At 46.8% G+C, this 22994-nt stretch overlaps 1 protein-coding gene across 1 annotated transcript in view; it reads right to left on the minus strand.

The window, feature by feature from the left end:
• LOC143793009 (cytochrome P450 3A24-like) overlaps positions 1-22994 on the minus strand; it is a 186093-nt gene that overhangs the window by 15249 nt on the left and 147850 nt on the right. The window contains exons 10-11 of the mRNA XM_077279562.1: positions 11633-11793; positions 3169-3395 (exon numbers count right to left, since the gene is read on the minus strand). Coding sequence (XP_077135677.1) covers positions 3169-3395; positions 11633-11793 — 388 coding nt within the window. The remainder of the gene's footprint in view (positions 1-3168; positions 3396-11632; positions 11794-22994) is intronic.

Here is a 22994-nt window from a genome sequence, read left to right on the forward strand (position 1 = left end):
TCATAAAGACTTTTGGGAGGATTTTTAACAATTAAATACATTTTTTACATTGCTGATTTCACCTGTAACTGAGGCTGGTATGCTAGCCCCAATAACAGTATACTACTTGAAAATCAGATTTGATCTGGGTATCCTTGGACCCAATATCTTTGGCTCCCTCTTACTCTCAATATCTTCTTGGTCCAGAGGAGGAAGTGTAAGCGCTTCCTGTACTGTATACAGGTTTGTTCTGTGCTGTGTATATGTAACAAGAAGCCATGACATTACTTGAGAACTCTTGCAGGAGGTGCCATTGATGAGGAAAAGCTGCCATCTGCCGACCAGCCAAAATCAAGTGGAACCAAAGTATGCTGGAAGGTTTTCAGGGGGAGTAACATCGCGGGCTGGAGTGGATAATCAGGTGAGCCACAGGAAAGAGTTCCCTGGTATAAAAGCCCTGCCCACCCAACTGTGCTAGTTGCATCCAGACACCTGCATTACATATATAGCGATCAGGAAGCAGAGTTGGTGATAATTCATCTCTGGCTTCTGTTCCGGGAGTCCAGCTGTGTCTGATAGCAGCTCCTCAATCCTCCAGCTGCCTGATCTCATGCATCTGCTTAATCTGCAATTAATCTGCCATAAAACGTCATTGTAGAGTTAGATACAGACCGACCAGACTTTTAAAGTCTATGGACTGTCTGGAAATAGTAATACATTTTTTTTTCCAAGGGTCATCATAATGGGTAATTTTACAAATTCAAAATGAAATGTACACAATTATGAAAATTGTTTCTTCCGAGAGGAAGAGGGCTAGAACTCTAGTGCCACCTATTGGGAGAAGCAATCCTAAAAGTCAATGTCGACCCTTTATTGAGCTTTGTCACATGACTCTTGGGATAAAAGCTAAAACCAGAATTTCAATTTGCAGACATTGTGTTTTGGGGTATTGCCTCTCAAAGTGTGAGATCTGGTTTGGCTGTATGAGAGGTGTCTGACCAAGATCCACGAAGTATCGTTTCTCTTTGCAGAGAGTGACATGTTAAACATGGCGAGATGAGGAGACTTAAAGCCACAATGCTCCTCTGGGAAATATGCATATTGTCTCTTCACAGAAAAAGAGGACTAGAAATCTAGTGCCACCTATTGGAACTAGCAATCCTAAAAGTCAATGTCGACCTTTTAATGAGCCTTGTCACATGACTTAGGATAAAAGCCAAAACCAGAATCTCAATTTGCAGACACTGTTTTTCGGGGTACTGCCTCTCGTCAGTGCAAAGCGTGAGATTTGGTTTGCAAATAAGTGGCACTAGAGTTATGTACATGTACACATGTACACAACGATAAATTTGTACTGAAACTAAACAAATTTTTTAAATATTTTTTTAAAATATTCTGATGAGTTTTTTTATACAAAGTGAAACTATGTATAAAGGTACATCTACTATATAATTGTCTAAGGGTCACTTCCGTCTGTCTGTCTGTCTGTCACAGATATTCATTGGTCGCGACCTCTGTCTGTCTTGGAAATCCAAGTCGCTGATTGGTCGCGGCAAAACGGCCACGACCAATCAGCGACGGGCACTGTTCGGCGGCAAAATGGCCACTCCTTACTCCCCGCAGGCAGTGCCCGGCGCCCGCTCCATACTCCCCTCCAGTCAGCACTCACACAGGGTTAATGGCAGCGGTAACAGACTGCGTTATGCCGCAGGTAACGCACTCCGTTACCGCTACTATTAACCCTGTGTGTCCCCAACTTTTTACTATTGATGCTGCCTATGCAGCATCAATAGTAAAAAAATGTAATGTTAAAAATAATTAAAAAAAACAAAAAACCTACTATTCTCACCCTCCGTTGTCTGCCGAGCCGCACGCGGCTGCCGCCATTTTCCATTCCCAGAGATGCATTGCGAAATTACCCAGAAGACTTAGCGGTCTTGCGAGACCGCTAAGTCTTCTGGGTAATTTCGCAATGCATCCTGGGAACAGAAGATGGCGGCAGCTGCGAGCGCCATCGCCAGAGCTTCGGTGGATCCCGGTGGGTGAGTATATCACTATTTTTTATTTTAATTATTTTTTTAACAGGGATATGGTGCCCACACTGCTAAATACTGCGTGGGCTGTGTGATATACTGCGTGGGCTGTGCTATATACTACATGGGCAGTCTGAAACACTGCGTAGGCTGTGTGATATACTGCGGGGGCTGTGCTATATACTACATGGGCAGTGTGATATACTGCGTGGGCTGTGTTATATACTGCATGGGCTGTGCTATATACTACATGGGCAGTGTGATATACTGCGTGGGCTGTGTGATATACTGCGGGGGCTGTGCTATATACTACATGGGCAGTGTGATATACTGCATGGGCTGTGTGATATACTGCGGGGGCTGTGCTATATATTTCATGGGCAGTGTTATATACTGCATGGGCTGTGTGATATACTGCGGGGGCTGTGCTATATACTACATGGGCAGTGTGATATACTGCATGGGCTGTGTGATATACTGCGGGGGCTGTGCTATATATTTCATGGGCAGTGTTATATACTGCATGGGCTGTGTGTTATACTGAGGGGGCTGTGCTATATACTACATGGGCAGTGTTATATACTGCGTGGGCTGTGTTATATACTGTGTGGGCTGTACTATATACTACGTGCCCTGTGTTATATACTGTGTGGCCTGTGTTATATACTACATCGCCTGTGTTATATACTGCGTGGCTGATATATTCTGCGTGGGCTCTGTTATATAGTATGTGGGCTGTGTTATGTACTGCGTGGCCTGAATTAACGCATAGGGAATTCTAGAATATGTATGTATGTATATAGCAGCCACATAATATATAGCACAGGCCACGTAGTATTTGTCTGCTATATACTACATGCCTCCTATATACTACGTGGCCTGTGCTATATACTATGTGGCTGCTATATACATACATACATACATATTCTAGAATACCCGATGTGTTAGAATCAGGCCACCATCTAGTATACTGTATACATCTACATTTTCAATAAAAAAAAATGTGAACCTCAAGAGCAAGAGAAGGTGGAGCTTTATAATGTATTATCAGAGCAACTTGTTAATGAATAATATAATACAAACATTTGATATGATTGAGATTTTTTTCTTTCTACTCATTATGTTTTTCAAATAAATACCCCCAGATATATGATACCTTTCAGGTTGGAATTCCTCCGGATCAGGCCAAAACTCAGGGTCACGGTGCAGCACAAAGACCGGGATAACAGTCACAACGCCCTTTGGGATAGTCACTCCATTGATCTCAGTGGTGGTCTTACAGACACGCTCAAGTCTCACAGATAAAGGATTGAGGCGTAACGTTTCATGAAGCACCATATCAAGGTATTCCATCTGCTTCAGAGCTTCGTATGTCGGAGGAGCCTGAAGACAATGAATTCATTGCTGGTTTATTACTTTGTAATCTCAGATCATTATAAATTTCACCATAAATGATATAATTATAAAGTTGTTTAAAATGAAATTCAAACAGTTAATAGCCAATAATTTTAGGAGAGCTTTGTGTTAATGGCAGCATTAGGGCTCTAATGTGGAGATTTCTTAAAATGAATGCCAAATCTGCTTGCCTAAGCATTCCATAATAGCTGATTTCAATAAGACCGGCTAAATATCAAATTTGTATAAGGGATTCCTTATTGTTCCCCAATGGCAGGTTGCAACTCGCCAGTTCATTTTTTATTATGGAGATAAACCATCAAGTGAGGAGCGTATCTTGGGCTTACTCCATTCTTCTGACATATTCTGCCAAGTCCAGCTTCATTAGTCCAACAGCTATCTAATGTACTGTATATGTTTAGCCTTACTGCTGAAAATAGGAGCTGGACTTCTCTGTCACTGTAGTGCCAGCACCCCTGCATGCTTCCTCTCTCCCCCGGCAGGCATGCAGACTTACCGCTATGGCTCCTGTCTCGCTCCTCTGAAGCGATGGCCAGGGAACCACCACGGTGCATGGAGACTACCATACACAAGATGAGGTGCAAACAACAAAGGGTAAATTAATTGGAAGGCAAGGAATGAAGTGGAAGAGGAAGGTGCAAACAGGGGTATGCATAGGCAAAAGATAATTCACAAGAGTTGTATTCTTTAGCTGGGCCGTCAAATAGCACGGTGCTCCAACTATTACAGAATCTATATACGTACAGATCCAGTCCTGGGGGGGCCCAACAGTCTAGTACGGTGGTGCGTATGGCTCTCTGCCAGCTCCGTGAAACGTGGTCTTCTCCTTGCTTCTGGGTCCTCCATGCATTTGGGTCCGGGAGGTGCTCCTGGAAACTGTAAATCACTTTCTCGGTATCTTCATGGCCTCTCAAGCTAGCAAAGGACAGCCACCCTTGCTGCACCCAAAGAGACTGTCCAATTTCAGGAGTGCACTCCATCCCAGGCTGTGGGTCCTCTTTCACAGCTACAAGCACAGATGTTCTCTGCAGCAGCTTTTGCTCACAGGGCAGTTCATTCACACAATCTATTGCAGGGGGAGCAGAACATTTCATCATACCAGACAAGGGGGTGTTGTCTCTTAAAGTGGCAGCATGTTCCTTACTGTCCATAACAGCACCCCCCCCCCCCTACATGCCTCGCTACTTAATAATGGTCATCCTCGGCCATCACAGCATCATGGTCACAGTGTAATGAAGGAACGTGCAATGCGGAAACAGCACCTATAGAGGAGGCAACAAAGTAGGAAAAACAGAGTACACTGTTCTACGTATCGGACTGGTGGAACCCCTGCAGTAGACCTCTGGAATCTGAGGCAAGGCTTGACTATCTTCCAGAGGAACTCTTGCTGCAGGAGTCATAGTGGGCTCTTGTCGGGTCTCGTCCTCGCGTGGCGGTAGTGGTACATCCATGGGATTACCCTCTCTGTACGGCTGAGGACCCCCTACTGTGTCAGGGATGGTCCACCACTCAGACAGATTCAGGAAGTGGAGTAGCGCCTTCAGGTGGAAATGGCGCAAGACAGACCTCAGACCGGCAGGGCCACAGCATATTTCTGTGAAGTACTCTAGGGGCGGAGGCCCCACTCTCAGTCTGCACCTTATAGACCGGGCCGTCAGCATACACTCATTCGATTACTCTGTAGGGATGTATTTCCCATCTCTCTCTTAGTTCTCCCTTGGGGCATTTCTCTCTGACCAATACTCGGTCTTCAGGTTGGAGCGGTATCTCTTGAGTCGGTTTACAGCCCGTATGTTTTTTTTCCTGCAGCTGCTGACCCACCAACCGCTGTATTGTTTGTAATCATTGCCGATGCTCTTTCACCCATGAAGTGACAGTTCGCTCCATCAGCTGTTCCAAATTCAGCTTAATGATCTCTCGTCCAGCTCTTCCAAACAGCAGTAGATAGGGGGTATAACCCATGGTGGAGTGGACCCGATTGTTGTAGGTCCTGACCAACTCTGGCAGGTAGTCTGGCCAACATGCCTTCTTATCCTCTTCAAAAGTTCTCAGCATTTGAAGTAGGGTTCGGTTGAAGCGTTCACATGCTCCGTTGCCTTGAGGGTGGTAAGGGGTGGTCTAGGACCGCTCGATGCCATACATACGATACAATTCTTCCATCACCTTGCCTTGGAAATATGCACCTTGGTCGGAGTGGATGCACTTTGGGCACCCATACACCCGGATGAAGTCTTGATAGATGGCTCGCACCGCCAACTCCGCAGTCTGATCTCTAGTCAGGGTGACTACTGTGAACTTGGAAAAATGATCGGTCATCACTAAACAGCACTGTAGCCTCCGGGCCGAGTGTCCCACGAGGAGATAGTCGATCATCAAGACTTCTAGCGGTTCCATAGTTTGCATGGTCTGGATGGGTGCCCTCTGTTCGGTACTCTTAATCAGGTTGCATACTTGACATTGCCAGAAAACCTCCTCCACCACAAACTCCAACCGGGGGCAATACAGGTACCGCTGTAACCATTGGTAGGTCTTTGTGGGTCCGAAGTGAGCTCCAAATTCGTGGGCTATTGTAGCTACTTCTTGAGCCATTCTTCCTGGGATGACCACCTGCCACCTTAATTCCATATCTTTTGGCTGTTGTCTCTTACGATATAACACTGATTCTCGCACTTCCAGTCTATCCCACTAGGTGTAAGACACTCTTCATTTGAGCTACCAGATCATCTCTCTCTTGTTTGCCAGGATTCCGCTTCTGAGTTACCCACCATTTCATTTGTCTCAGCTCTTCATCTTCATCCTGAACATGTCTCCATTCCTTATTGGTTCTCCCTAGGGACTGGGGTAGTGCGCAGGCCTCCTTACTTGAATGGGCCGCAACCACTGGGGGCTTAAACTTACGAAAGTCTGGGGTTTCCTCCTCTTCGAGTTGTTCATCGAGATCCCCCACTGGAGTCTCCACAGTCACTCTTGACATCCCGTCAGCATTTGCGTTTTCGGTAGCAGAGCGATAACAGATGGTAAACTCAAACTTGGCTAGACGAGCCACCCACCGTTGTTCTAAGGCCCCCAATTTAGCATTCTCATGGTGGGCTAGGGGATTATTGTCTGCTCAAAACTTGAATCTTGGTCCCTGTCAGGAAGCCCGCAAACTTCTCTGTCATGGCCCACACCAGGGCCAGGAGCTCTAACCGGAAGGAACTGTAATTGTGGGGGTTTCTTTGACTATCTCGAAGGGATGTGTTGGCATACCTGATAACTCTCTCATGTCCATCCTGTATCTGAGAAAGTACTGCACCAAGTCCATGAAGGCTACGGTCTGTGTACAACAGGAATAGTTGATCAAAATCTGTGTAGGCCAAAATTGGGGCTGAGGTAAGGGCATTCTTTATAGCCTGGAAGGCCTCGTCTTGTCTCTGAGCCCAAGGGATGCACTGGGTCTTCGGCACTCCGGCGGTCTCCCTCAGCAGCTCATTCAGAGGACCTGCCACTTTCACAAAGTCTTTGACAAACTGGTGGTAGTACCCGGCGAGCCCCAGAAAGGCCTCGAGTTTTCTCACTGTTCGAGGGACTAGCCACTTCTGGATAGCAACCACTTTTTCTGGTGAGGGTAGAACTCCATCTTGTGATACTATGTGGCCCAGGTACTCGATCTCTCTCTTGAAGAGGTGGTACTTCTTTGGCTTCACCTTCAGGTTATGAGCCCGCAATCTTCCGAGTACCTGTCCAAGCCGGGCGAGGTGTTCTTTAAATGAGGTCGAAAACACAAAGATGTCATCCAGATTGATCAGGGTAGCCTCAAAACTTAAGTCTCCCAAACACTTTTCCGACGTTGAAATGTGCCCGAAGCATTGGAGAGCCGGAAGGGCATCTGGTTAAACTAAACAGTCCCATAGGGAGGATGAAGGCGTTTTTTTCTTTTTCTTTCTCTGCCACAGCTACTTGCCAGTATCCGCTTGCTAGGTCCAAGGTGGAAAAGTACTTGGCTTTTCCCAACGCTGTCAAGGATTCCTCGATGCGGGGTAACAGATACGAGTCTCGAACAGTGCAGGCATTGAGTTTCCTGTAATCTACACAGAACCAGATGGTCCCATCCTTTTTCTTGACGAGCACCACCGGGGCTGCCCAAGGGCTCTGACTACTCTGCACTACTCCTGAATCTAGTATCTGCCTCAGTAATGTCTTCACCTCTTGGTACATCTTGGGCAGGATTTGCTGGTGTTGTTCTCGAATTGGACGAGCTTCCCCGGTCGGTATCTCATGCGTGATGGCTTGAGTACAGCTGAAATCCACGGCATGATGGGCAAATGCGGCTTGATTTTCCCACAGCATAGCTTCTATCACTTGCACATGCTCAGGACCCAGAACCTTCACATCCACTTCCATTTGATCAAGGATGATCTGTCCACTCCACTCTGGGGATGGTGTTTCTTCGGCCCCCGCAGCAACTGCTAGGGTCCACCCCACACCTTATATCGGCTATAAAGACATCTCCTTCTGACTCATCACTTCATCCTTATGTAGGTACACCAGGGCCAGATCTGTTCCTCGTGGCAAGGTGACCTCCCCGGGGCCCACATTCAAAGCTCTTATGGGGACGTGTCCTCGCTGGACCACAGCTATCGTATGAGCTATCATGACTTCTTGGTCCACTCCTCCACCTGCAACAGGCTGAACATTCACTTCCAACCTGTCGAGGTTGCGATAAGTCCCCACTGGAAGATGTAATACAGTTTCTCGCTCGGGAGGCAGGATTACAGGCTCTTTACCAGGAGCCCTGATGAGTCTGACCCCTACTGTCTGATAAGATGGCACACTCTTCTGCGTCCCACAGATGTGTTTAACAATTATAGTGGAACATTCAGGAATCTCTTGGCTTGAGACAAATAAGCAGCAGAACCAAATATAGTGATAAGTCTGTATTATTCAAACAAACACTGGTGCAAAGCATGAGCAAGTTCAAAACACAGCAAATAAGGTGACATCAGGATAAGTTCCTTGCAGCTCGGCTGCAGGCGAAGTCAATATTCAAATGCACAAACGTGGGTGCAGCATGTGCACAACAGTTCAAGTGGACGGCAAACTGGGTCCTTCTTAGAAATAGTTTGTTTACAGCTCTGCTGCAGGCAAAGTCTTATGGGCGTAGCACTTTCTGAGGAAATGCAGATGATAAGACACAGTTCAAACCAGGGCTGGCAGTATTAGCAATGAGTCCAGAAGCAATGCAGAGCTTCAAGTCCAAAACAGTCAAATAAACCAGCAAAAAATCAAACAAGCTTAGCTGTAGCAGGATGAGCTTACATGTCCCAGCAGGCAGGAGAAGAATGCAGAGAAATGCAGGAGAACCTCTGAGAGCTGCGAAAGTTAGCTGAATAGGCGGAGCCGGAGAAACTGGAGAGGGGAAGTCTCTTGCAGCACAAGCCAGGGATTCAGGCAGAATACACAAGCAAGGAGAATGAAGCAAGCCAGGTTTATAAAGACAGGGAAGTCAGATCACGTGAGCAGATTTGAGGCAGCAGACGCCATCTTGGAAAATGGCAATAAAACACCACAGATAAACAAGGAATCCAGAGTCCTTACTTTACTCCCCCCTTAACAGTGGCCTCAGGACGATCCCGGGCCTGGTTTCTCTGGGTGTCTCTGATGGAACTGAGTAATCTTCTGTGGAGCACAGATCTTAGCAACGGGTTCCCAAGAGTCCTCCTCTGAGAGCTGAGAAGGTTAGCTGAATAGGCGGAGCCGGAGAAACTGGAGAGGGGAAGTCTCTTGCAGCACAAGCCAGGGATTCAGGCAGAATACACAAGCAAGGAGAATGAAGCAAGCCAGGGAAGTCAGATCACATGAGCAGATTTGAGGCATCAGATGCCATCTTGGAAAATGGCAATAAAACAACACAGATAAACAAGGAATCCAGAGTCCTTACAATGCGGATCAGTTGTTGAAGGGCTTCTTGAGTAGGTTTATGTGTAGTAGCCTTCTTCCAATATCCGGGTCCCCATTTGGTAAACATAATCTGATCGAGTTCACGTAGGATATTCATTCCCAGTACTACAGGCACATCTTCTTTGATAGGCTCAGGGACTAGCAGGATCTCTTTTCTCCCCACTTCTTGCCCACAGATTCGAATATTCAGCCACACGACCCCTGTGATCGGGATCGGTTGTTGGATGGCTGCAAACAACCGGATCAATGTCTCTTTTTCTGGCTTGGCCAAGGCCTGGAAATGCTGCTTAAAATACGTTTCTGGCATCGTCGTCACTTGTGACCCGGTATCTATCAAGCAATCCACTAGAAAACCCTCGAACTCATCACAGAGGATGGGACACCCAGCAATCAAGTGTTCATCATGATATGGAGTGGCCTCACTCCGCACCTCCCCCGCGGATTGCCGCACTACTGTGGAGGTTGGTAGTTTAAGGCCGCTTCAGCTGGCCTTGAGTGTAATTCAGACAGTCTCTGGCAAGGTTCCCCCGACCTCCACATTCTCAGCACTGGATGCCTCCTCCTCGCCGGGGGGCACCTCTAGCATGTCCTCGTGCCTCCGATACCTGACAGGAGGGGGATTGCTCCCACTGATCTTTTATCGGTCGGGCCGAAGAATAGTTGCATGAGTATGATGGGTCAGACTGTTGTAGTTCCCCCACACTTCGCTCCATCTGGGTCAGTTTCTTTTGCACGTTGACAAGGGACCGCTGCAAGTCTTGCACCACCTGGACCAGCGCCTCCTGATGGTTTGGGTCCCCTCTGGTATTGGCGCCCTGGACACGCATCACCGCAGACGGATAGCTTTCTTCTTTACTTTGGGCCACTGTTTCTGCCAGGATATGATGAAATGTAAGAGCCGGATCTGCCTGGACCCATTCTGACAGTGCTCGTCTAAAAGATGTGCTGTGCAGTCCCAGAATGAATTGCTCCCGGAGTATCTAGTCTTTAGAGCCCATGCCGCCAAGTCCATCTGACTCCTTTCTCTGCACCTCCGCTATCACTTCTTGCAGTGCTGTTGCATACTGAGAAATTCCTTCTTCTTCCCGCTGCAGACTAGAGAAAAATTTGGCACGAAGGTGTCCTGTGCTAGCAGTCTCGCCCTTGTTCTCTTCCAGGAACTTCTCTAGCTCCTTCAGGGTACTACGGGTGATTTCTGGTTGTAGGCAGATGTTTCTACGGGCTTCTCCCTCTAGGGCAGTTAAAGAGATGAACACTTCAAGGTCTGGGCTGATGTTATAAATCTTCAGGGTGCCACCCAGTCGGACAGTGGCATATTATTGCCGTCAAACTTTGGTAGCACACTAAACATGGTGCCCATAGGGAGTGTCCTTGCAGGGGTTCCATCAATGCCCATAGCATCCCCATTAACATTAGCATTCCCGCCGTTGCTGTCTGCTGCCTCCATCTTGGTGACAGTACCCTGCTCGCAGCGCAACTTGAAGCGATGGCTGGGGAACCACCACGGTGCAGGGAGACTACCGTACACAAGATGAGGTGCAAACAACAAAGGGTAAATTTATTGGAAGGCAAGGAATGAAGGGGAAGAGGATGGTGCAAACAGGAGTATGCAACGGCAAAAGATAATTTGCAAGAGTTGTATTCTTTAGCTGGGCTGTCAAATAGCACGGTGCTCCAACTGTTACAGAATTAATATACGTACACAAGCAAATGCAAACAATAAACAAAGAATGATGCTACTCTATGTATAGCCTCCCTGTCCTCTCTAAGCAGGCCACATGGCTGCCGTGTTCTGTCTGTTGAAGCCTACACTAGGCCCTGACGTGCACAAATCAGGAAGTTGTGACACATTCAGAGTTTTTAGATGTAGCAGAGCTCTGAAAACTGCCCCCAACCACAGCACAGCTTTCTGTGTACATTGTCTTTCGACAGTGAGCTGCTAGTCAGAGAAGGTGATGTGGTCGGGCCAGAGCTCACTGCCTTGTAGTCCAGGCAGTGATAATCTATTGGTGGTGAAACATTCATTGTATGGAAACAACAGCACACAGTGTAATAAGTGACACATCCCTGAAATCTGTGTCTCTGCCCCTACGTCATGCTGCCCTCAGATTTCATAGCAAAAATCTGGTGACAGATTCTCTTTAACTCTCAGTTTATCTATTTAGCTTTTCAATTTAAGCCTTAAGCTTCTCATACACCAAAAGACATTGAACATTATGTATAACACGGCACCATTTAATGTCATTATTCCATATCGCTGTTACCTTATTGGGAAGAAAGGTATCAATTTCCTCCTGAAGTTTGGTTTGGACATCTGGATGAGTTGCCAAATGGTAAGCCACAAACATGAGTGTAGTGCTGGTGGGCCCATAACCAGCCATAATGAAGTTAAGTCCCTGAGCCATAATTTCAGTGTCCGTCAATCCTATTAAATAAATACAATATGGAGTTTGATACAATCATTTTGCATATGAGTGGGCGAACAGTGTGAAATGAGAAGTGCATCAAAGACAGCAATGTATATTTACTGACCTATGCACTAAGTTGAGGACACCTAGAGAGTAGACTAAAGTGAAAGACAGTGGGTTATATTCACACTTGTCAATAAAAAGACAGAAAAGTAAAAACACACTGGTTAATTGTTAAAGGGGTCTTCTACGCAATCGTTATCATAGAAATTGCAGCACCAAGAAGGAAAAGTCATGAAATTGTGAAAATCACATGGTCAATAGACATGTTAATGATATGCAAATGATGAAAGAAATTGAAACAAAACTTTTAAGACATCGTAATTTGTTTATTCTCAAATGTGAGCACCGTGTGCAGACATAAAGGCACTTACATGCCTTGGTTATTATCAATGAGGTTCCTGTTAATAGTCTGAGAAATGTTCTGACAAGCTATACAGTACAGACCAAAAGTTTGGACACACCTTCTTATTTAAAGATTTTTCTGTATTTTCATGACTATGAAAATTGTACATTCACACTGAATTTACACATGCGGAATTATATACTTAAAAAAGTGTGAAACAACTGAAATTATGTCTTATATTCTAGGTTCTTCAAAGTAGCCACCTTTTGCTTTGATGACTGCTTTGCACACTCTTGGCATTCTCTTGATGAGCTTCAAGAGGTAGTCACCGGGAATGGTTTTCACTTCACAGGTGTGCCCTGTTAGGTTTAATAAGTGGTATTTCTTGCCTTATAAATGGGGTTGGGACCATCAGTTGTGTTGTGCAGAAGTCTGGTGGATACACAGCTGATAGTCCTACTGAATAGACTGTTAGAATTTGTATTATGGTAAGAAAAAAGCAGCTAAGTAAAGAAAAAGGAGTGGCCATCATTACTTTAAGAAATAAAGGTCAGTCAGTCCAAAAAATTGGGAAAACTTTGAAGATGTCCCCAGGTGCAGTGGCAAAAACCATCAAGCGCCACAAAGAAAATGGCTCACATGAGGACGGCCCCAGGAAAGGAAGACCAAGAGTCACCTCTGCTTCTGAGAATAAGTTTACCCGAGTCACCAGCCTCAGAAATCGCAGGTTAACAGCAGCTCAGATTAGAGACCAGGTCAATGCCACACAGAGTTCTAGCAGCAGACACATCTCTACAACAACTGTTAAGAGGAGACTTTGTGCAGCAGGCCTTCATGGTAAAATAGCTGCTAGGAAACCACTGCTAAGGACAGGCAACAAGCAGAAGAGACTTGTTTGAGCTAAAGAGCACAAGGAATGGACATTAGACCAGTGGAAATCTGTGCTTTGGTCTGATGATTCCAAATTTGAGATATTTGGTTCCAACCACCGTGTCTTTGTGCGACGCAGAAAAGGTGAACGGATGGACTCTACATGACTGGTTCCCACCGTGAAGCATGGAGGAGGAAGTGTGATGGTGTGGGGGTGCTTTGCTGGTGACACTGTTGGGGATTTATTCAAAATTGAAGGCATACTGAACCAGCATGGCTACCACGGCATGCTATTCCATCCGTTTTGCGTTTAGTTGGACCATCATTTATTTTTCAACAGCACAATGACCCCAAACACACCTCCAGGCTGTGTAAGGGCTATCTGACCAAGAAGGAGAGTGATGAGGTGCTACGCCAGATGACCTGGCCTCCACAGTCACCAGGCCTGAACCCAATCGAGATGGTTTGGGGCGAGCTGGACCGCAGAGTGAAAGCAAAAGGGTCAACAAGTGCTAAGCATCTCTGGGAACTCCTTCAAGATTGTTGGAAGACCATTCCCGGTGACTACGTCTTGAAGCTCATCAAGAGAATGCCAAGAGTGTGCAAAGCAGCCATCAAAGCAAAAGGTGGCTCTTTGAAGAACCTAGAATATAAGACATAATTTCCCTTGTTTCACCCTTTTTTATTAAGTACAGGGTGGAGCGCGGTAATTTGCTTTTTTGCACTGCATGCTGTGGCGGCACTGTCGGTCGAAGAGAGGGGAGAGTGGGTGTGGCTTACAGTGGCTGATGGGAGATTTGTATTCCTCCGCCTTTCAGTTGCCATCATGCAGTGGACACGTGAGGAGAGGTCATTTTGTGTTGAAGCGTATTTTTCAAATGCCCACTCGATCGTTGCAGTGCAGCGTGCTTTTCGTTTACAATTCGCTGTTCCTCCACGCGGACGTGTTCCTGGACGGCAATCAATTGTAAATTGGGTGAATGCATTCAGAACAGCAGGGAATGTGTCATGTGTACGAAGGGGACCTGAGAGAAGGATTACAACACCACAAAACATCGAGAGAGTTAGAGCAGCAGTACTGCAATCTCCAAAACGCTCTGCTCGGAAGCAATCATTTGCTCTTGGCATTTCAAGACGTTCTCTCCACCAGATTCTTCATGATGAACTGAATTTTCACCCGTATAAAATGTGCGTGGTCCAACAATTGTCAGCACGGGACTATTTGACACGGCGGACCTCTTGTGAAGACATGTTAGCAACGATACCCCGTGACGCAATTGTGTTTTTTTCTGATGAGGCACATTTTCACCTCAGTGGGTGTGTAAACAAACAAAATATGCGTTACTGGAGTGAAACAAACCCCAGAGAAGTTCACGAGAGACCTCTGCATTCGGACCGCGTCACTGTGTGGTGCGCCATATCACGAGTAGGCATCATTGGTCTTTACTTTTTTCAGGATAACGGTCGTGCCATAACTGTGAACTCCGAACGGTACTTGTCTATGATACAGGATTATTTTCAGCCGGCTCTTGAGGCAATGGAACTAGAGGATACATGGTTCCAACAGGATGGTGCCACTGCACACACAGCGAGGGTTACCATGAATTGTTTGAGGCAAATGTTTCCTGGACGGCTTATCTCTTTGAGGGGAGATGTGAACTGGCCAGCACGCTCACCAGATTTAGCCCCATGCGATTTTTTCCTTTGGGGTTACCTGAAGTCTAAGGCTGGGGTCACACATGCGTGTTTTACGTACGTAAGAGCGCAAAAACTACGTACGTAAAACTCGCATTACATACGGCACAATGCTTCTCAATGGGGCTGCTCCTATTAGCCGTATATTACGGTTCAGTATTATACGGCGTTCTACGGCCGTACAAAATCGCAGCATGCTGCGTTTGTCAGCGTATTGCGCAAATAATACGCCAATGAAAGTCTATGGGGGCGAGAAAAATACGGATTCCACACGGACCAGCAGTGTGACTTGCGAGAAATACGCAGCGCTGTTAGTGAAAAGTCGGTAATTCAATTGCCGGCTTTTCATTTCTCCTTCACAAACCCGACAGGATATGAGACATGGTTTACATACAGTAAACCATCTCATATCCCCTTTTTTTTGCATATTCCACACTACTAATGTTAGTAGTGTGTATGTGCAAAATTTCAGCGCTGTAGCTGCTGAAATAAAGGGTTAAATGGCGGAAAAAATTGGCGTGGGCTCCCGCGCAATTTTCTCCGCCAGAGTGGTAAAGCCAGTGACTGAGGGCAGATATTAATAGCCTAGAGAGGGTCCATGGTTATTGGCCCCCCCTGGCTACAAACATCTGCCCCCAGCCACCCCAGAAAAGGCACATCTGGAAGATGCGCCTATTCTGGCACTTGGCCACTCTCTTCCCACTCCCTGTAGCGGTGGGATATGGGGTAATGAAGGGTTAATGCCACCTTGCTATTGGAAGGTGACATTAAGCCAGATTAATAATGGAGAGGCGTCAATTATGACACCTATCCATTATTAATCCAATTGTATGAAAGGGTTAAAAAACACACACACACACATGATTTAAAAGTAGTTTAATGAAATAAACACAGCGGTTGTTGTAATAATTTATTGTTCTCGCAATCCATCAGGAACACCCTCGCTTGGAAAAATAATAAACGCACAAGATACATACCTTCTGGTGAACCGTCTCGTCCCACGAAGTAATCCATCTGAAGGGGTTAACTAATATTACAGGCAGGAGCCCTGCTAATGCAGCGGTGCTCCTGCTTGTAATTCCCCGGCGAATGAATGAAATGTAGGTCATTGACCTACATTTCCTTCAGTCGCGGTGATGCGCCCCCTGGTGGATGTCCTCATATGACCTGGAGCGTGGGAAAAAGTTCCCAGGCTGCAGTTCATGAGAACATCCACCAGAGGGCGCCTCACCGCGACTCAATGTAAGTACAGATCCAGCTTTCCTTTCAGCACCCGGGGATTACAGGCACGAGCGAGTGGTTTATCGCAGCTCTGCCTGTAATATTAGTTAACCCCTTCAGATGGATTACTTCGTGGGACGTGATCTGACATCAGAAGGTATGTATCTTGTGTGTTTATTATTTTGCCAAGCGAGGGCCTGGAAATGGATTGCGAGAACAATAAATTATTACAACAACCGCTGTGTTTATTTCATTAAAATCCTTTTTAATCATGTGTGTGTGTGTTTTTTAACACTTTCCAACAATTGGATTAATAATGGATAGGTGTCATAATTGACGCCTCTCCATTATTAATCTGGCTTAATGTCACCTTACAATAGCAAGGTGACATTAACCCTTCATTACCCCATATCCCACCGCTACAGGGAGTGGGAAGAGAGTGGCCAAGTGCCATAATAGGCGCATCTTCCAGATGTGCCTTTTCTGGGGTGGCTGGGGGCAGATGTTTGTAGCCAGGGGGGGGCCAATAACCATGGACCCTCTCCTGGCTATTAATATCTGCCCTCAGTCACTGGCTTTACCGCTCTGGCGGAGAAAATTGCGCGGGAGCCCACGCCAATTTTTTCCGCCATTTAACCCTTTATTTCAGCAGCTACAGCGCTGAAATTTTGCACATACACACTACTAACGTTAGTAGTGTGGAATATGCAAAAAAAAAGGGGATATGAGATGGTTTACTGTATGTAAACCATGTCTCATATCCTGTCGGGTTTGTGCAGGAGAAATGAAAAGCCGGCAATTGAATTACCGGCTGTTCACAGATATCGCGCTGAATGAAATCTAAATACAGAATATATATATGTGTCTCAATGACATATATATATATATATATATATATATATATATATATATATATATATATATATATATATATATATATATACTGTATATATGTTTTCCCTAACATTTGAGCACATAAATCCATTAGATGTCGGTTTTGCAAGCCTGCGCGAAAATCTCGCAGTACGGATGCCATACGGATTACATACGGAGGATGCCATGCGCAAAATACGCTGACACACCCTGACTACGGATCACTATTTTGGGAACATTTCTCCGTATTACGGCCGTAGTACGGACGTATAATACGTGGCGTATTGTCTTACGCCATGTGTGACTCCAGCCTAAGGTGTATATCAACCGTCCCAACACCTTGGAAGACCTAAAGAACAATATTGAAGCTGAAATTGGCAGAATACCAGTGGACATGCTTGTTAGAGTTCATAAAAACTTCAGAAAACGTATGCAGCAGTGTGTGGATAGCGAAGGTCGACATTTGCCAGATACACTATTTAAAACCATGTAATTTAAAAATTCCATTACTGTTCAGTATAATTAAAATATAAAATAAATTTTTCTAATGATCATAATTTTTTTATTTCATTCCCAAATCAGCAAATTACCGCGCTCCACCCTGTATATAATTCCACATGTGTTAATTCATAGTTTTGATGCCTTCAGTGTGAATGTACAATTTTCATAGTCATGAAAATACAGAAAAATCTTTAAATGAGAAGGTGTGTCCAAACTTTTGGTCTGTACTGTATATTAATATACTTAATTTAGTAAAAAAATGTACAATTGGTGGAGAAAGGTTGACCTTGATGGACCTAGGTTTTTTTTTAACCTATGTAACTATTTAACTAATGCTGAATTAATTTGGGCAAATCATCAAGATCTGTAGCTGGCAGCTCCCTTTGCAGTTGCTGACCAATGATGTCCTCGTTGTGTTCAATTCTTTGCAAGTTTAGAGACACTGCAAACTATGGAAGTCAAAAGACGCTGCAGCACAATTGGGCTATGCAAGTTGCTCACAGCAGCACAAGAACATGTGACCTAGCGTTGTCATGTTGAAAAATGGCTCCTGGGATACTTTGGAGAAATTGACGTACTATTGGTTCAACACTAGTGTTGAGCATTCCGATACCGCAAGTATCGGGTATCGGCCGATACTTGCGGTATCGGAATTCCGATACCAGGATTCCGATACTTGCCGCGTATCGGATACCGGAATCGGAAGTTCTAAGATTCAAAAAGCAGAAATTCAGCCAATGAGATTGATTCCAAGTGTGGGCACATCCTGTTTAGCATGGAGGGCATGAAACTACTGGCAAGGCTGTGATTGGCTGGTGTAATGATGTCATGATGCAGTTTAAAAGTCGCTGGCGCCATTTTGCGATCACTCTGCTGTGAATTCAGTTAGTGACAGGACGCTGTTTGCTGACTGAGGGACAGTTTAGAGATAGCGATTTGCTTCTTTGTGCTTTCCAAAGGCTAATTTAGCAACCGCTGTGTTCACCTACTATTCACCTTGCTTTTGCCTTGTAGCGCTGTTTTCACAGCGATCTGCAGGGTCTGTGTGTGTGTGTGTGTGAGTGCAGCCCAGTCTCCAGTCTGAGTGCAGCCACATAGGCCATCCATAGTTGGTTGTATTCAGTTCAGGGAGGGTGGTTCATTGCCTCATACTGTTCCTTTTTTTTTTTTTTTTCCCAAGTAGTGTAGTCTGCTGCTAATTTATTCAAAAAAATCCTATTAGTGTCTTTCCACCCGTCTCCAGCTAATTTGTGGAAAAACACTACATAGGATAAAGTAGAGGAGGGTTTTTGGGCCTTGCAGCGCCGTTTACGGCTGTCTGCACGGTCTCCGTGTGACTGCAGCTCGCCCTGTAATCTGTGAGCAGCTGTAGCCTGGTTGTCTCCAGCTCAGGGTTTTTCACTGCGTCATACCGCCAAATCAATTTTCTTTTTTTTCAAAGTAGTGTAGTCTGCTGCTAATTAATTTAAAAAAATCCTATTAGTGTCTTTCCACCCGTCTCCAGCTAATTTGTGGAAAAACACTACATAGGATAAAGTAGAGGAGGGTTTTTGGGCCTTGCAGCGCCGTTTACGGCTGTCTGCACGGTCTCCGTGTGACTGCAGCTCGCCCTGTAATCTGTGAGCAGCTGTAGCCTGGTTGTCTCCAGCTCAGGGTTTTTCACTGCGTCATACCGCCAAATCAATTTTCTTTTTTTTCAAAGTAGTGTAGTCTGCTGCTAATTAATTTAAAAAAATCCTATTAGTGTCTTTCCACCCGTCTCCAGCTAATTTGTGGAAAAACACTACATAGGATAAAGTAGAGGAGGGTTTTTGGGCCTTGCAGCGCCGTTTACGGCTGTCTGCACGGTCTCCGTGTGACTGCAGCTCGCCCTGTAATCTGTGAGCAGCTATAGCCTGGTTGTCTCCAGCTCAGGGTTTTTCACTGCGTCATACCGCCAAATCAATTTTCTTTTTTTTCAAAGTAGTGTAGTCTGCTGCTAATTAATTTAAAAAAATCCTATTAGTGTCTTTCCACCCGTCTCCAGCTAATTTGTGGAAAAACACTACATAGGATAAAGTAGAGGAGGGTTTTTGGGCCTTGTAGCGCCGTTTACGGCTGTCTGCACGGTCTCCGTGTGACTGCAGCTCGCCCTGTAATCTGTGAGCAGCTATAGCCTGGTTGTCTCCAGCTCAGGGTTTTTCACTGCGTCATACCGCCAAATCAATTTTCTTTTTTTTCAAAATAGTGTAGTCTGCTGCTAATTTATTCAAAAAAATCCTATTAGTGTCTTTCCACCCGTCTCCAGCTAATTTGTGGAAAAACACTACATAGGATAAAGTAGAGGAGGGTTTTTGGGCCTTGTAGCGCCGTTTACGTCTGTCTGCACGGTCTCCGTGTGACTGCAGCTCTATCTGTTGTCAGTTCAGCCCCCAAAAAATAAATAAATAATAAAGTTCACCAAACACACCAGTTACACCACTTTACATTTCTGTAGGCCACATTAGCTCATATTTGTGTCTAGTCCACACTTTAGATAATTAGTGCTTCTTATACCTGTTAGGAGGAGTTGCTCAGGAATAAGCACACAAATCCGTTAGTACTTTTCTGCTTATCTTTATCAGTCAACCAAGATGAAGAAGGCAGTGAGTAAGGCACGGGGGCGTGGGAGCCGTCGCGGAGCAGGGAGGGGACGTGGGGATTCTGTGCCTGCTGCGGGCACCGGTGACTCATCAGCACCCACTTTCACCAGGCAACAGTCGTTCATGCGAAGCTTTGTGTCCGAGCGCCGTACACCGCTGCTGCGTGAAGAACAAATTGAAGCTGTTGTCGGATGGATGGCAGCTAATGCATCAACTTCCATTAGTGCCACATCCTCTCAGACACAGAGCACTGGAGAGCAGCCATCTGTCTCTTCACCACCTGCCAAATTGCCCAGGCAGACAGAGAGCCCAGGACAGGAGCCGTCTCTACTTCTGTTCTCTGAATCTCTTGGCTTGGAAACAGGGGGCCAGCCAAGCAGCATTGGAGAAATGGAAGAAGAGGCAGGGTGCAGTGATGCCCAACAGCTTTTTCTGTCTTCCTCTGAAGAGGCGGGTGGGCCAGTGGCTCCGGTCACCACATCGCAGGCCGCATCAGCTGATGATGACACTCAGGTGCCACTTACTGGTGCGTGCTCTGCTGCTGAGACTACCCAGGAGGAGCAGTTGGGGGCAGAGGGTAGTGTAGATGATGAGGTCCTCGACCCATCTTGGCGTGAGGGACAGGAAGGTGGTGGGAGCAGCTCTGAGGAAGAGATTCCCCGTACGGCCCAAAGAGGGAGAGGGAGGGGGAAGACTGCGGATCCTGCAGCCTCCGCTTTGGCACCCGTTAGGAGCATGTCTCTTCCAAAAGCCAAAAAGGGCGCTCCCAAGACTTGCAGTGCCTGGTCCTTTTTTGACACAGTTGCAGATGACATTTGCTATGTCAGATGCAACGTGTGTCATCAAAAAGTCAAAAGAGGTCGAAATGTCAGCAACCTCAATACCTCCAACATGTGGAAACATGTGCGCAACAGGCACCCGGCGGAGTTAGAAAAACACACTGAAGAGGTAGGCCAACCAACAGCGGCAGCTACCACCTCTTCAGCTCGTGTTGCCTCTTCCTCTACCTCACACGCAGCTGGTTCGGCGTCCTCCCAGGATCGCCGTGGAAGAACCTCTGCCCCTGTTGTCCAGAGACCCGCTGTAATTCCACCCGCAGCGCCACTTTCCCAGTCATCCACACACTCCCAGCCCAGTCTACAGCCATCGGTAGTACAGGCATGGGAGAAAAGGCGGCCTTTCTCGTCAAACCACCCACGAGCACAGGCTCTGACTGCAGGCATTGCCAAACTTCTGTCACTGGAAATGCTGTCATTCAGGCTGGTGGAGACTGACAGCTTCCGTGACTTCATGTCATTGGCAGTCCCACAGTACAAAGTGCCCAGCCGCTTTTACTTCAGCAGGCAAGCCGTCCCTGCCCTGCAGAAGCATGTGGAGGGACACATAAAACACGCGCTACTGAACGCCGTCAGTAGCAAGGTCCACCTCACCACCGATGCGTGGACCAGTCAACATGGACAGGGGCGATACCTTTCCCTCACTGCCCATTGGGTTAATGTCGTTGAGCCGGGTACAGACCGTGCGAGTGGCGCAGGACGTGTCCTGCCCACTCCAAGGATTGCAGGAATCCATTCTGTACGCATTGACTCCTCCTCTTACACCAGTTCCTCAGAATCATCGCTGCAGGAGCCGTCACAGTCCACCTCCACATGGACCCGTGATGAACGTGTACCTGTTACGACCGACATGAGCACAGCCGTGGCCAAACGTCAACAGGCCGTCTTGAAATTAATTTTCTTGGGGAATCGTAGCCACACAGCGCAGGAGCTCTGGAATGCCATCAAGCAGGAGAGCGATGTGTGGTTTGTGCCAGCGAATCTCCAGCCAGGCATGGTAGTGTGTGATAATGGCCGAAATCTGGTGGCAGCTCTGGGCCTCGGCAACCTCACTCACATCCCATGTCTGGCACATGTGCTCAATTTGGTCGTGCAGAGCTTTTTGAGGGACTATCCGGATCTTGATGCACTGCTGCACAAGGTCCGCCTAGAGTGTGCTCACTTGCGGCGTTCCAGCACGGCAAAAGCGCGCATTGCGGCTCTGCAGCGCCGACACCGCCTGCCGGAACATCGCATCATATGTGACCTACCTACCAGGTGGAATTCCACGTTACATATGTTGGAGCGGTTGTGTGAGCAGCAGCAAGCTGTAATGGAGTACCAGCTGCTTCAGGCGCAAAAAAGTCGCAGTCAGCGCCGTACAGACTTCACAACCACAGAGTGGGCCACTATGAATGACGTCTGCCAGGTTTTGCGTCCCTTTGATTATTCCACGCGGATGGCGAGTGCAGATGATGCACTAGTCAGCATGACTGTCCCCCTTATCTGCCTGCTTGAAAAATCACTGCAAGCGCTAAGGGATGATGTTGTGGAAGAGGTGGAGGATGAGGATTCACCATTTCCATCATCTTCTGGACAGTCAGCGCCACGTGGTTCCTCACAAACGCGTAGGCAGGGGACCGTTTGTGAGGAGGATGAGGAGGAGTCAATGGAGGAGGAAGACATCCGTCCAGAGGAGGGAGTTACACAATTGTCCAGTACTCAGTGTGTACAGCGAGGGTGGGGTGATGACGAGCGGGCAGAGATCACGCCTCCAGCAGGGGACAGCGTTTCTTGGGCAGTTGGCAGTCTGCAGCACATGGTGGATTACATGCTGCAGTGCCTGAGAAACGACCGCCGCATCGCCCACATTCTCAACATGTCTGATTATTGGGTGTTCACCCTCCTCGATCCTCGCTACCGGGACAACGTAGAAAGCCTCATCACACCGTTGAACCGGGAGCGAAAAATGCGGGAGTACCAAGACACACTGGTCAATTCCATCATCTTCTCCATTCCAACTGAGAGAAGTGCTGCTAGTGCATTCCAAAGCAGCTCAGTGCGTCCAGGCCGTGGTGGAGGCTCTGCACAAAGAGGGAGCAGAAGCAGTGCCTCTGCCCAAGGCAAGACCAGTATGGCCGAACTGTGGCACAGTTTTCTGTGCCCGCCACAAAAGTCTACACCATCACAGACGGCTCCAGTCAGCAGGAGGCAAC

Source organism: Ranitomeya variabilis, chromosome 1 (genome assembly GCF_051348905.1).
Source record: "Ranitomeya variabilis isolate aRanVar5 chromosome 1, aRanVar5.hap1, whole genome shotgun sequence".
Taxonomy (NCBI): domain Eukaryota; kingdom Metazoa; phylum Chordata; class Amphibia; order Anura; family Dendrobatidae; genus Ranitomeya; species Ranitomeya variabilis.